Source organism: Bos mutus, chromosome 21 (assembly GCF_027580195.1).
Source record: "Bos mutus isolate GX-2022 chromosome 21, NWIPB_WYAK_1.1, whole genome shotgun sequence".
Taxonomy (NCBI): Eukaryota; Metazoa; Chordata; class Mammalia; order Artiodactyla; family Bovidae; genus Bos; species Bos mutus.
This window is the reverse complement of record NC_091637.1, coordinates 20,013,639-20,028,022: the sequence shown is the minus strand read 5'-3', so window position 1 is coordinate 20,028,022 and position 14,384 is coordinate 20,013,639. Positions and strand designations below refer to the sequence as shown.

The window sequence follows — 14,384 nt, the reverse complement described above, 5'->3', positions numbered from 1 at the left end:
ATATTTTTTAAATTCTAATTTTTCTACCTCTCTGTCAACATTTTCTATTATCTTTTTGATTAAAGACATTTTAGTAAGTATTAAGTGGATTCTCCTTGTGGTTTTGGTTTTTTTCTAATGACTGATTTTTTTCCTGCCCTTACTGACATTTGTATATCTTTGAAGAGCGTAGGATTTTTAAGAACTAAATTAGCTCCTTAGTGAAAATAACCTTGGAAACTGCAAAGTACTAAAAGATATGAGGGATTATGAAAATCACTGAGAGATGTAAGCAGTTGGTAATTTGCTATTCTGTTGAATTAGAAATTAGGTAGCCTCAGCATTTCATACTGCTTACCCACTGACTACCATCACTTCCCGGTAGAGTCAGATAAAAGGCTTTAGTTTTCAAGATTTCTTCCAGTTTAAAAATGCTGGTGCTTAGCATGTTTTGTATTTCTGGGTACCCAGAGTTAAGCCTTTACAGCATCCTGGCATCTTTGAACTTTGTGAGTTCTTTAAAATGGGAACCAGAAAATAGTGATTGATTTACTTAAACTTACAGTGTCCAGTTATTAGCAAGTTTTATTATTCATCCATTCATTAAATGTGGAGAGCCACTGTGTACCTGTGTAAGTCAAAGTTTTGAAACATAATTGCTCCACAATGATGTTTTTCCTCTTTTTTCTTCTGTTTCTTTTAAATAACCACTTCTAGCCTAAATTCAGTGCTATGGAGGGAAAGGGGTTAATGTTACTTGAGTTTATTTTCTAACTCTGAGGGTGAGTCCAGTCTGACAGTTTTCTTAAGCTTTGCTACTCAAAATGGTTCTCAGATCAGCAGCGTTCTTATTACCTGGAAACTTGTTAGAACTTCAGTCTCAGGACCTACTCCAGACCTACAAAATTAGCCTGCATTTTAACAGTATTTCCAGGTGAATCATTATTCAAACTCACTGGGTTGTTGTTGCTTTTTTTTGGCTGAGACACCTCGCTTGAGATACCTTAGTTTCCCTGCCAGAGACTGAACCTGTGTCCTTGGCAGTGAAAGCGCAGAGTCCTAACCATTGGACCACTGGGAAAATCCCATTATACATTGAGATTTGAGAGCACTGGTTTATAGCTTTTAATTACTTTTGTCTTTTTTTTTTTGACCAAGAGACACATGGGATCTTAGTTCCCTAACAAGGGATTTGAATCCACACCCCTAGCAGTGGAAGTGCAGAGTCTTAACCACAAGACTGCCAGGGAAGTCCCTGTTTTTGTTTTAATAACTGATTTCTCCCTCTCCATATCCTTTTTTTTTTAAACATACTTAATATGAACCTCATATGTATAAATAGAAATCAAATGTGGGTCATCAAGAGATCCCATCACATTTGAGCTTTCTGGTGTGTAGTAAGTGAATAGTAAGTGAAAAAAGGTATTTATAGATCTGCGATTGTTCAAGATTCAAATCTCTCAATAGAATATTTTCTGCTTTCTCAGTAGTACTTTGTGGGTCACACAGCATCTTATGTATAATGTCTGTATTACCGGTATTCAGTTCAGTTCAGTTGCTCAGTTTCCAACTCTTTGCAACCCCATGGACTGCAGCACGCTAGCCTTCCCTGTCCATCACCAGCTCCCAGAGCTTGCTCAAATTCATGTCCATCAAGTCGGTGATGCCATCCAACCATCTCATCCTCTCTCGTCCCTTTCTCCTGCCTTCAGTCTTTCCCAGCATCAGGGTCTTTTCCAGTGAGTCAGTTCTTCGCATCAGGTGGCCAAAGTATTGGAGTTTCAGCTTCAGCATCAGTCCTTCCAATGAATATTCAGGACTGATTTCCTTTAGGATTGACTGATTTGATCTCCTTGCGGTCCAAGGGACTCTCATGCAGGTTTTTAAAACATGTACATGACTACATCTTGACTTCCTTACAGTGGTAGATCTATTGACATTTGTTATTTGTCCTGGCATAGATGTTTTCTAGGGTAATATAAAATATTTCAGGACTGTGCCTTCTAGGTATTTTTTAACCTTGTATGAGAATTCTTTGACGCTGTATGAGAAATATCAGCTCACCTAGCAGCACAGTAATGGTTAGGGACTAGATATCTAGGTTAATATACCTTATTTTATTTCCTGTAACAGAGCCTTTTCCATTTGCTATAGATTCTCCTTTTATTTTTACCTCCACTCATCATTTCTGTCTTTTCAGGAAACTGGTACCAAATGTTCAGATCATTCCTGTTTGGAAGGGGTATAGTTTTTCAGGCTTTCCCACTGACTCACTTTATTTCTTTTATTCCATAGCCAGAAGAAATTCAGCAGCAGATTGTTCGAGAGACCTTTCATCTAGTTCTCAAGCGGGATGACAACATCTGTAACTTCTTGGAGGGTGGAAGGTAAATCATCAGTTTTCTCCGCATATATCCACTTTCGGGTGGCCTTCATCATGCCATTATTGCTTCTTCACGCAGTGCTTAAGTGTCGGGCAAGTATCTGATGCAGTTGAGCTGAGCTGAGCATAGTCTGCTCAGGGAGAGACTCAGCTCTGTTTGGGAAGCTATTAAATGATTGTGCTTCAGATATTTAAATGTTTGGTTCCTGGGAGAATGCTGCTGCTAAGTCACTTCAGTCATGTCCAACTCTGTGCGACCCCATAGATGGTGGCCCACCAGGCTCCCCCATCCCTGGGATTCTCCAGGCAAGAATACTGGAGTGGGTTGCCATTTCCTTCTCCAATGCATGAAAGTGAAAAGCGAAAGTGAAGTCGCTCAGTCGTGTCCGACTCTTAGCGACCCCATGGACTGCAGCCTACCAGGCTCCTCCATCCATGGGATTTTCCAGGCAAGAGTACTGGAGTGGGGTGCCATCACTTTCTCTGTCCTGGAAGGATGGGTAGAAGAAAAAATGAAGTAAAATGGCTTTAGGCACCTCTGCCAAATTTGGTTGCCCTTCACCTGGTAGAAATGGCTTATTGTTTGGCCTACCCTCCTCCTTTGTTTTGGGCCCATTTTCATTCCTTGGCACAGAGCTTCTCTTTGATATGTTCAATTCCAATACAAGCTTTTAAATGTTTCCCATCCTCCACAGTTTGATTGGTGGCTCTGACTACAAACTGATTTATCGGCATTATGCTACCCTCTACTTTGTATTTTGTGTGGATTCCTCAGAGAGTGAACTTGGGATCTTGGACCTCATCCAGGTATGTGTAGCAGGTAATGATGGTAGCCACTTCAGAAAGTTTGGTCTGGATTTTTAGTAGCTAAAAATCTGTAGTAGTTAAAAATTTTTGATCTGTATGTAGATCCTAATTTAGTCAGTCTCTTTATTGATACTGGTAAACATTGCTGCATGTCCACCAGGTGGTGCTCTGAGAAAGCGCCTTAGCAACCCTCGACCATTCTTAGCGCTTTTAGGTTCTCTGCTTCTCCAGCTCTCACTGCCCTTGGCTTTCTTATGAGTCTGACACCAATTCCTATATGTATACTCCCCCCACCCCGCACCTGAAGCAAGTAACTCAGTTCTCCATGGACACTCACCAGGGGTCCCACAAATTTACTCAGCTCTGACACTTATCTACCCAAAGATGGACACCGATGTCAGGTCCGAGTTGTCTGTCGCCTGTGCATTTGACTGACAGCCTGTAGATTGACTACGCCCAAGATTGCCTCCTCGCATGATTTCCTCCTCAGGTTCAGTTGATTTGCTAGAGTGGCTCACAGAACTTTATAGAGAAACATTTTACTCTGCTAGCTTAATGTGAAAGGATATAACTTAGGAACAGTCAGATGGAAGAGATGCATAGCACAAGGCAGGGGAAAAGGGCGTGGAGCTTCTGTGCCCTCTCCAGGGGTGCCACTCTCCTCAGATCTCCACTGTTACTAACATAGAAACTCTCTGAAACCTATCCCTTTTGGGTTTTATGGAGGCCTCTTTACATAGGCAGGATTGATTGAGTCATTGCCATTGGTGATTGATTGAGGCTGCATCCCCTCTCCCCTCCCGGAGATCAGTAAGTGGGACTCAAAGTTCCCAGTCATACAGTAGGTTCCCATGGCAACCAGCCCCCATTCTTTGGTGCTTTCCAGAAGTTAACCTTATTAGCAGAATAAGACAACCCTATCACTTTGGAAATTCCAAGGTTTTTAGGAGCCAGCAACAAGGATGAATACCAAATATTTGTCATTATAAATTATACTATCATGTCATGTTTTGAAATATTTTTTAAGTATCAAACTAAATGATATTTTAAAATACATACTTTATATTTTCACTTGTAATTCTAGCCTGAAACAAAGGAACTTGATGTTTTATCTAATAAGTACAGTCTTGACATAGGTAAACATGATTTTTTAAGGCTTTTTGAAAATTAGAAATGGCTTACAGATTTGTTTTCATTACTTTCATGGAAATTGAGGTATGGGGGACCCTATACTGGGAACCATTAATTAGGACAATAATGGGTACAATATCATGTACCCATTATTTGTTACATGATATTCTAGATAGACTTCGTGTGACTTTAACAAGTCACTTAAGTTGAAAGCACTCAAAAAGAGCATGTGTAAAACCTAATAACACCAATTATAGAAAACTCTAGCTATAAAATACAAACTTTACTTGTTTACAACTGTATTTTATTAAGATAAAATTAAAGAAGCTAAATTTAATAAACTTTAGGATAAAGAAATGGAAATTTTGAATGTGTATTTTTATTTTACGTATACTATACTCTTCCAAAAAGTTATATTCTTGGATATAGTAACTTTTCATTTTATTTATATATTTTACCCATTCACATTCAGAAAATGATTTAGTAGTAGTTTAAAAATTTCATGTATCATATTCACTTATCATATGTAAAAGTATAAATAAATACTGGAAACAGCCAAAAAAGACTCATCTCTGTGGTAATTTTAAATGCTTTCTTAACACCTGGGTCAGATTGGATATTGAGAGTCAATGTGGGATAACAGAAAGAGCTCAAGATCTAGAATCAGAAAACCTAGGTGTGAGTCATGGATCCCCCAACTGGTATAGAAATCTTAGGTTGTTAGGATGGAAACAGACTTGCAGAGAACAAATGGATGTTTGTCAGGGACGGAGGATGGAGGTGGAAGGCAGCACAGGCAACGAGGACTGAGAATACAGACCTCTGGGTGTCAAACAGATGAGCCGGGACATAGTATACAACTTAAGGGATGTGATCCGTAATATTGCAGTAACTGGGTTTGCAAACAGATGATTACTAGTCTTATTGTGTTGATTGTATCATAATATATGCAAATGTAAAATCACTATGTAGTATATCTGAAGCTAACATGTTGTATGTCAACTATATTTCAACTAAAAAAATCCAAAATACTATGTCATAGAATTCAATTGTGACAATGTATTAAATATTTTACACTATAGAATGCCATAGGAGTATGCATGTAACACATGTATTAGAAAATAAATGAAATATAGCGATAATATATTTTTTAAATTGAGATGCGGTTTTTGGAGGAGATGCACTTCAGATACCTATGTTAACAAGACAAAGAGAAAATGTAACTTTATGATATTACAGACATTTATTAAATACTTAGGGTGCATTGGATTTGGGAAGATAGATAAATAAAAAGTGAGAATAATAGTAAGTAAGAGGTTTGATCTTTTAAAAGACAATAAAATCAATAGTTAACCTGATAAAAAGAATAAAAGTCAGAAAAAGAAACCATCAAAATGTTTTTAGAGGTTGAAATACATAGTTATAATGCCAATGTATTTGAAATAACTGACTCCAAAAAATAAATACCCAAAGTAGGTCCACAGAAAGACCTTGAATCCAATATCCTGATGAAATAAGAAAGGTTAAATGAAAAACTGACTCTCTAATAGACTCAGTAGATTTTTTAAAAATGTTAAAGTACAAGAAAACCTCTATTATGTAAGTTATTTTTTAAACTCAGACTAAAAAAATCGTCCTGTTTAAGTGTATTTTATGGAGTAGATTGGTTATGATCCAAAAGCCTCTCAAAAAGAAAATATTAGTCAGATATGACATATTACTATTGGACAGAATTGTTCAATAAAATCTTAGCCAGTTATTTGTTGAAGCACGAGTCATGAGACCTGTCTCTTGTTATAGATTCTCCCATTAACAAGCAGTATGATCTTAAATCATTCATGTTTTGTTGGTGTAAGAATTTTTGTTTCATGTTTTGGCTCTGTGTGTATAAGCATTTGTTTTGATTTATAAGTAAGATGTTCTTTTTTAAGTTTTTTTCTCTCTGGAATACTGCATACTAAAAGAATTATTCAATATGTCCTAATAGTCTTTATTCCAAGGGTACAAGTCAGTTTAACAATGAAATATTCTTGTGTATGTGCTTAGTCGCTCAGTCATGTCCAACTCTTTGCAACCCCATGGAATGTACCCCGCCAGGCTCCTCTGTCCATGGGGATTCTCCAGGCAGGAATACCGGAGTAGGTTGCCATTTCCTCCTCCAGGGGTTCTTCCTACCCCAGGAATCAAACCCAGGTCTCCTGCATTGCAGGTGAACTCTTTACCATCTGAGTCACATCTCTGTTACAGCAATAAGAAAGATAGTAGAAACTAATGTAATTTCATCCAGTAGATGCTCAGAGAAATAATTACCCAAATTATTTTTCTGAAGTACTCTTAAATTGGAATAGGAAGTATTTTTACTTGGGTATTCAGTGTTTATTGTTGAAGAAATAATACACTTATGTGGCTCAAAATTCAAAAGGTATACCAAGAATATAGTGAAAACATCTTTCTTCTCCTCTCCCCGTCACCCAGAAACAGCCAATTTTAGTTTTAAAACCAAGAGCCAGAGTGTTCTCAGGGGAGAAATCTACAGGCATTTATCAAAAGGGTGTTTCTTACTGTTCACTCTAATTTGAGCAAACATTTTAATGAATGATTAAAAAATTAAGTGGACCCGCACTGTTCAAACCTGTGTTGTCCAAGGATCAACTGTGCTTCCAGCTTATAAATTACTAAAAACCCAATCAGAATCCCAATAAGATTACTGTTGTTTTTAAGTAATTTTTATTGTGAAACATGTATACATAACAAATACGGAAAACATGCCTATATAGTTTGAAGAATACCAATTTAAAGAAGAAATTGTCACCCAGATTAAGAAATAGTACGTTGCTAGGGCCTTAAATCTCCTATATGTCCCTCCTCAGTTCTATCCTTCTCATTCACTTTTTCATACTTTTAAGTTGATCATTGCTTTGCTTCTCTGTATTGTTTATCATGTGATATGTATTCCCTAAATGATACTTTGCTAGTTTGGAAAAACTTGAGTGTAAGTAGCAATGTAAGGAAAGGATAATTTGCCACCTTTTATGTAGATTCAGGGGCTGGCAAAACTAAATTGATGGCAGGAGTTAGGATGGTGGTTACCTTTGGAGAGGGGGCTTCTAGGGAGCTCTAATACTGCATTTCAGTATCAGGATGGCATTTATATGGTGTGTTCATTCTGAACTCATTATCATTTGTACACTTTTCTGTTTAAGTCTTATATTTAAAGGTAAATTAAAATTGTTAAGCATGTTAATTAAGTTGATTCATGGAAAAGTATTTTGAAGTTAACGTTCATTGAAATTAGCCGGATAGATCTGTTAACACCATCATAATGAAAAATTCTTTCGCATGTGTAAGTGGTGGCTTGGGGAAAGGACATAGTTAAATAGTTATTTTGTTATTCTTTTGTATATTGATAAATTAGCATCTTATAAAAGGGGAAAGAAAGCCATATGTGTCTGCTGGTTGTGTTGCTATACTGACAACAAGGTGGTCCTATCCTCAGTTGCCCCCTTCAGATTGGGATAAGTAGGGAGATCAGCTGGAAGGTTTGGAGTGCATTGGGGTTTTTTGAGGGTTTTGAGATCTATCATAAGGCAAATAGTATCTTGACTGCCCCCTTTACTTTCTCATGTGACATTTTATGAAGATAGGAATTGTGTATCTATTTCTCCTTGTTTCCTAGGTTTTCGTGGAGACTCTGGACAAGTGTTTCGAGAATGTTTGTGAATTGGATTTGATCTTCCATATGGATAAGGTACTACTCTCCCAAGCCAGGGTTACTGGGAAGCTAAGAACTTTGACCATCTCTAGCCACCTGTACACTTTCATGTACTTCTTCTTTTTTTTTTTTTAACTTTGGAGATAGTCTTAGAACTTGTTTTATTTAGTAACTTAAGTTTATAGTTTTGGGAGTACTTTGCTAAGATTTGTTACCAGTTTTAACACACACAGGATTATTACTGGGCCTATATTATGGTTCATTTTTCACAGACAGACTTGTTGGTTTAGGACAGTGATGGCTACCAGGCCAATGGTGAGATAAGTAGGTTTATGTTGATTTTGAAATGAGTTTCCTAGGTATAGTCCAGTCACAGTGAAGCTTTGAAATAAACACTGCGTGGAGTTATTTTGGGTTTTTTTTTGCTGCTCCGCAGGGCATCTTAGTTCCCTGACCAGGGGTCAAACCCATGCTCCCTGTACTGGAAGCACAGAGTCTTAACCACCAGAACACCAGGGAAGCCCTGACACAAGGGTTTTTGACTTAGTGAAATTTACATTTTTCCTAAAGAGTAATGTAGTGACTGAGACATCAGTAACATGTTTTGAGGTCAGGTGATTGATATTCTATAGCCTGCCAGGCAGAATTGAAGTGGGCCAAAGTACATGTCTGTAGTTACGAGTTGTTAGCATCTAACAGTGACATGGCTAACATCCTTGTGTGAAAAATTATATGTGGGAGATAGCCAGCAAGGGGATAGATAGGGGCTTCTTTTATCCAGCTCAGCACACGCTGTACCCAGTGCTGTTCACTGGTGGAGGTGGGTATATCTTAGGTTTGCTTGGCTCTGGTCTTTCTCCCACCGATTATCATCTCTATGATCCATGGCCCTTGGAGGGAGATGAAGATGTTTAGGAGACTATTCCTCATTGCTGAGCCATGATCCTTTATTAGTCTGTTTTCATCATGACAAGGCAGGTTATTTTTAGATCCATCATTGCCATCGTGAGGACTTTGACATCTCAGTAGAATCTTCAGTCTCGGTTAACTTTCCCAGAGTTTTCCTGGGGCACATTCTGGGCCAGTGCAGTGGGTGTTGGAATGGAGTAACGTTTTCTCTCTCAGCATCTGGCTTGGCTCTGTGGCTCCCTGAGAAGCCTGGTACAGGAGAATCACAGAACCTCATTCCTTTGGTATTAACAGGTACTTAACTTGGGGCTCCCTGATAGCCTCACAAGGCTTCCGGGGCTCACCAATGCTTTTGAGGTGGTCAGTCTCTCTTTTCATATGAAAGGATCTTAGAAACTTCAGAGACCTCTTACCCCTCCTCTTTGCAGCTAATAAGAGTTGTTGTAGACCAGGGCTTCCCTGGTAGCTCAGCTGGTAAAGAATCCACCTGCAATGCAGATGACCATAGTTCTATTCCTCGGTTGGGAAGATCGCCTGGAGAAGGGAACGGCTACCCACTCCAGTATTCTTGCCTGGAGAATTCCATGGACAGAGGAGCCTGGCGGGCTACAGTCCATGGGGTTACAGAGTCAGACACGACTGAGTGACTTTCACTGTCAGTTGCTAAAGATGCTGCTCTCTGGTAATTTCTGTCAAGGAGAGGCATAGCTCAACTCCATTTTCCTTCTGTACCAGTGGGGAAAAAGGTTAAGATTAAAGAGACTTGAGAATATGGAAGGAATCGAGGAATGCCATCCATAGGCCTTATTGTTACTATTATTTTAAAGCAATTAAAAAAAAATTGTGAAATACAAGGTGTTACCTTGGGGTTACCACCTGGTTTCAAAGTGGATTCCTTTTCAGTCATCACCTGTTGCTTACCAAGCCGGATCCACATCTCAGATCACAATTTAAGGGGTAGATTTTCCCAGGGAAAGGAAATTCCCAAGCAGTAGAAGAGGAGGCACTGGTCTTATCCTCCCGTTGTCCCCATGGGGAGGGCCTGTCTCTGCTGGTATCCCCCACCTCCCCCCCATACCCTCCTCCTTCTCCCAAGGCCCTCTCTTTTTATCACGCAGCTAAGGGAGCAAACTTACTAGTGAGATACACAAACTGCCTGGATACTAGACAATCTGTGTTTGGGTGCCAGCTTTCTGTAGAAGTTGTCTCAGAATGCCAGCTGCCTAACACCTGAAAACTCAGGGGCCTATGGGATGATATACCTGGAGGAGGCAATTGAGGGTCCTGTGGGAAGTTGAGCTTGGGTCCTTTGCATTTTAGTTTACAATTTAGGGTCAGTTTTTAAGTTACACATGTGCTCATGCACACACACACATGCCTGCTGGAATTTTGATTGGAATTGCATTGAATCTATAAAACATTGAGGAGAATTTACTTTTTATAATATCGTTTTATCCATGTTATGGTATATCTATTTATTTAGGTCTTTGAGGTTTCTCTGAACTTTTACAGTTTTTCCCATAGAGATTTTACATATGTTTCATTAAATTTGTTCTTAGATACTTGTTTTTTTATGTACTGATGTTTTAAATATTCATTTTTTCCTTTATTGCTGCTGTCGTCATATAGAAATCACTTTATTTCTGCATGTTGATGTTCAATTCAGAATTATGTTAGACTCTTACTAATTCTGATGTTTTATCTGTAAACATTCTGCTCCTTTCTTTTCAATCCTGTACATTTCATGTCTTTTTCTTGCTCTACCCTACTGACTAGGAACTCCAATGTAATGTTGAATAGAAGTGGTGATAGTACTCATCTCATTTTGATCCTGATTTCAAAGGGAAGTTCTCTTCCTGTCAGTATTTGCTGTATATATAGTATTTGAAGTATAGTAAATTTGGAGGTAAATGTTCTTTATTAGGTTAAAGGAAGTGTCTTCTCTTTTTAGTGACTAAGAATTTTTAGTCATGGAAAGTTGTTAAAATATATCAAGAGCTCTTTGTCCATCTCCTGAGGGAAACACTTTTTTTTTCTGTATTATTCTAACATTGTTTTTTAATTATTTATGAGGATACTTGCTAAAGCAGTAAAGTCATCTCAGTCCCATCTATTTTATTGCACATGACTTTTGCAGGAAATAAAAGGCCATAAAAATATTGTTCTTTCTCGTATGTCTTATCTTCACATGAGTTCTATACAGTGTTTTGCTGTGGCTGCACATTTCTTTTACAGGTTGTAAAACTGTTTTATTTTTAGTTGCTCTATGACATCAGGAAATTGCTATCCATATCTCCTAAGGCTTTTGAAAAGTGATGATCCAAGGAACCCAAATCTCACTCTACTAGCCGTATAATGTCAGCAGGTATCTTCCAACAGGTGGCTTTCTTTCAGTGGGATTTCAGGCTCATCTTTGCCCTCAGTGTAGAGCAGCTGCTAATCCAGGCGTAGCTTCTGTTGATAGAAGAAAATGGTCTTTTTACTCAGATAGGTAAAGGATCTATCAAAAGACAATAAGAATGTCACCTTTAATGCCATCCTTCTTAATTGAAGAGTCTCTCCACCTCAAGTCAGGATTCCCCTCAGATGGTTTTACACTGTGCATTGAGTCGTCACGGGGAGCTGCCCCATTCCTCTATGCAGTGGTGGCTGGAGCAGGAGGCCTGTGTAAGGACCAGAAATGACTGAATTCCTACGGTCCTAGGAGTTGTTTTTCTTCCTAATCTTGAGATTTCTTTCTCAGCTTCTAAGTTATTTTTGTCAATGTCCTGTTTTTATTACTGTGGCTCTCTTCACCTCTTCTCTCACCCTTTCTTCCTGTATTAAAGAAAGTGTAATCCATTCCATTTCTAGAACTAAGTTCTCTTCCTGTCCCTAATATGCATCATAAATCTCACTTGTTCAGCTCATCTCTGAGATGTCTTTATTTGCTCTTTCTTCTGTAACTGCAAATTTCCCCAGATTGCCCCAGTCTCCCACAGAATACAGCTCTCCCATGCTTCTGCTGCTCCTTCTAACTGTCATTTCATTTCCATCATTTCATTGAAGGTAAACTTCTTCAGTCGCAGTCTTGCATTTCTACTTTATCTGTTCTTTTTCTGGAGCCTATAGCCTGGTTCTCACTTCTACCCAGAATTCACTGATTATTTCCTAATTCCATTTGCCAGTCATCACCTTCTGTAATGTTTCTGCAGCATTTGATGCTGTTGATCATTCCATGGAGCACTGCCTTAATCCTTTTCCTGCCTTAGTTTCTGTCACATAGCTCTCCTGGTTTTTCTCTTATCTCTTCCCACCTTCTACCAGTAAATTACGATGTCAGTCCTCTCTCGCTTTACTCATTTCCTTCTCATGCTTCCCTCTTAGGTCCCAGTTGCTCAAAGACATTTCTTTCTCATTTCATTCTAGTGTGTTGTTTCTTCTTGCCACTTCTTATCTGTAGCCAGGTTCAACATGTGTCTCCTGAAAACTGTTTCTTCCCTTAGCTTCCCTTTTTTGGTGGCAGTACCAGTATTCTGTGTCAGGTACATGCAAAACCTTTCCTCCTTCTTTCGTGCCCCCAACAGCCAGCCAGTCACTAAATCCTGTGCTTCTTTCCATAGGGTCCTTCTTATATCTTGTTCTTAGATTCACTGATTATTAACATTTGTCACACTTGTATTTGTATTAATCTCTCTCTAGATGTATACGTTTTTTTCCTGAACCATTTGAGAGTTGCAGACATCATAACTTTTCAACCCAAAGTACTTCAGCAGACATCTCTTAAGGACAAGGACGGCATGTTATATAATACGTTGTGTATAATTCTCTAACATACTTAATTACAGCATAATTAATTATTAACCACAACATCATTAACTCTCAGGAAATTTAACATTAATAAATACTGTTATCCAATATATAGTTTATGTTTAATTTTCCACATTTGTTCCACTAATGTCCTTTATGTGTATGTATATTTTATGATCCTAGTTTCAGTTATGAGTCAAGCACTGCCTTTAGTTATGGTAGCTCTTGATTTCAGTTGTGTCTGTCAGATTTTCTAACTGTGTTTTCTCTTATTGTTGGTCCTACACACTGGAATTAGATTCATTTTCTTTCTTTTTTTTTTTCTTAGATGTTTTCAGTTCATTTATTTATTTTTATTTATTCATTCATTCATTTTTTTGTGCCATGTGGGATCTTAGTTCCCTAATGAGGGATTGAACCAGTGCCTCCTGCAGTGGAAAGCATGGAGTCATAACCACTGGACCGACAGGAAGTCTCCTAGATTCATTCTCCAAACACTTTAAACAAGCTCCCTTGATCACAAACCTTTTTTGGTCCCCCATTGTCAAGCTTTGACACCGTGGCCGGGCATGCAAGGTTCTCCACAATTTGTCCCTGTTCTATCTTGTCCTCACTTACCATTACTTCTAGCCAGATACCTTCTGCTCTAGCCAGACTGAATCAGTCTTTATCTCTTTGTAATTCCTGCTCCAGAGCCTCTGCCTGAATTGCCTTTCAACATCTTAAACAACTGAATCCAGCTTGTCTTTTAAGCTCAGCTCAAGTCCTACCACCCTAAAGATTGTCCTGGTTACTCTGGCCCGTTGTCATCCCTGTGAACAATACGTAGTGCTATTTCTGATTTGTGTACCTTAGTTTATGTAAGTTTGTATGTTTTTCCTTCTTCATTAGACTGTTCTTTTCTTTGTGTTTGCCCTTTTCTCCCTCACTGGATCTAGTGTGGCCCCTTTCACTGTGGGAGTGTCTCCAGGTGTATATCAATAAAGAGTTCTCATGCCTCTAGCCTCACAAATTTCTTCATGACTTAAAGTGCTGCAGGTTGGAGTCAAGTTTGTTTTCATAACCTCTGGCATAGTCCCCAGCTCTCTAGACTGTGCCATTTGGAGCTTATCTTGCCTGGGGCAGTTGGTTCCCTTCCACTTTCAGAAATCCCACCAAGTACATCCTGGCTGAAGTGGGAATTGGCGTTGATCTTGGTGAATTGAGTTTTGTTCAAAGAAAGTCATGTGAGTAGCCTCCTATTCTGTTCTACTGGTGTCTCAGCAGCAAAGCTGGAACTCAGTTGTGCTTTCACAGTTTTGGTCATCAGAGTCATCATTTAGTGGCTGTGTCAAAGGAGGGCATCTGGTTTTTATAGATTTCAGTCTGCAATGGGCTGTCTCAGGAGATTTGGAACATATGTTTTGGGGCAGGTCTGAACCCAAGAAACCTTGTAGTATAGAATTTAAAATCTCTGCTAAGTATAGGCTGCTGAAATGGGAAAATGCTGACGGCTCAAAATTGAAATGAACTGTTGAGCCTTAAGATGAAAGGATTGTAGATAGTAATAATGCATGGTGCTCCTTAAATGTCCCTTCTGAAAACAGATGCTGTGATAAGAAAGCTCATGAATGCTCTCTACACCAGTGACATTTGAAGGAGATATCCTGATTTCTGTCTCAAAAACTGGAGGAA

At 38.7% G+C, this 14,384-nt stretch overlaps 1 protein-coding gene across 2 annotated transcripts in view; it reads left to right on the top strand.

The window, feature by feature from the left end:
• AP3S2 (adaptor related protein complex 3 subunit sigma 2) overlaps nt 1-14,384 on the top strand; it is a 41,151-nt gene that overhangs the window by 2,364 nt on the left and 24,403 nt on the right. For both annotated transcript variants that reach the window (XM_070358269.1, XM_005895149.3), the window contains exons 2-4: nt 2,275-2,366; nt 3,058-3,169; nt 7,977-8,048. In XM_070358269.1, coding sequence (XP_070214370.1) covers nt 2,275-2,366; nt 3,058-3,169; nt 7,977-8,048 — 276 coding nt within the window. The remainder of the gene's footprint in view (nt 1-2,274; nt 2,367-3,057; nt 3,170-7,976; nt 8,049-14,384) is intronic.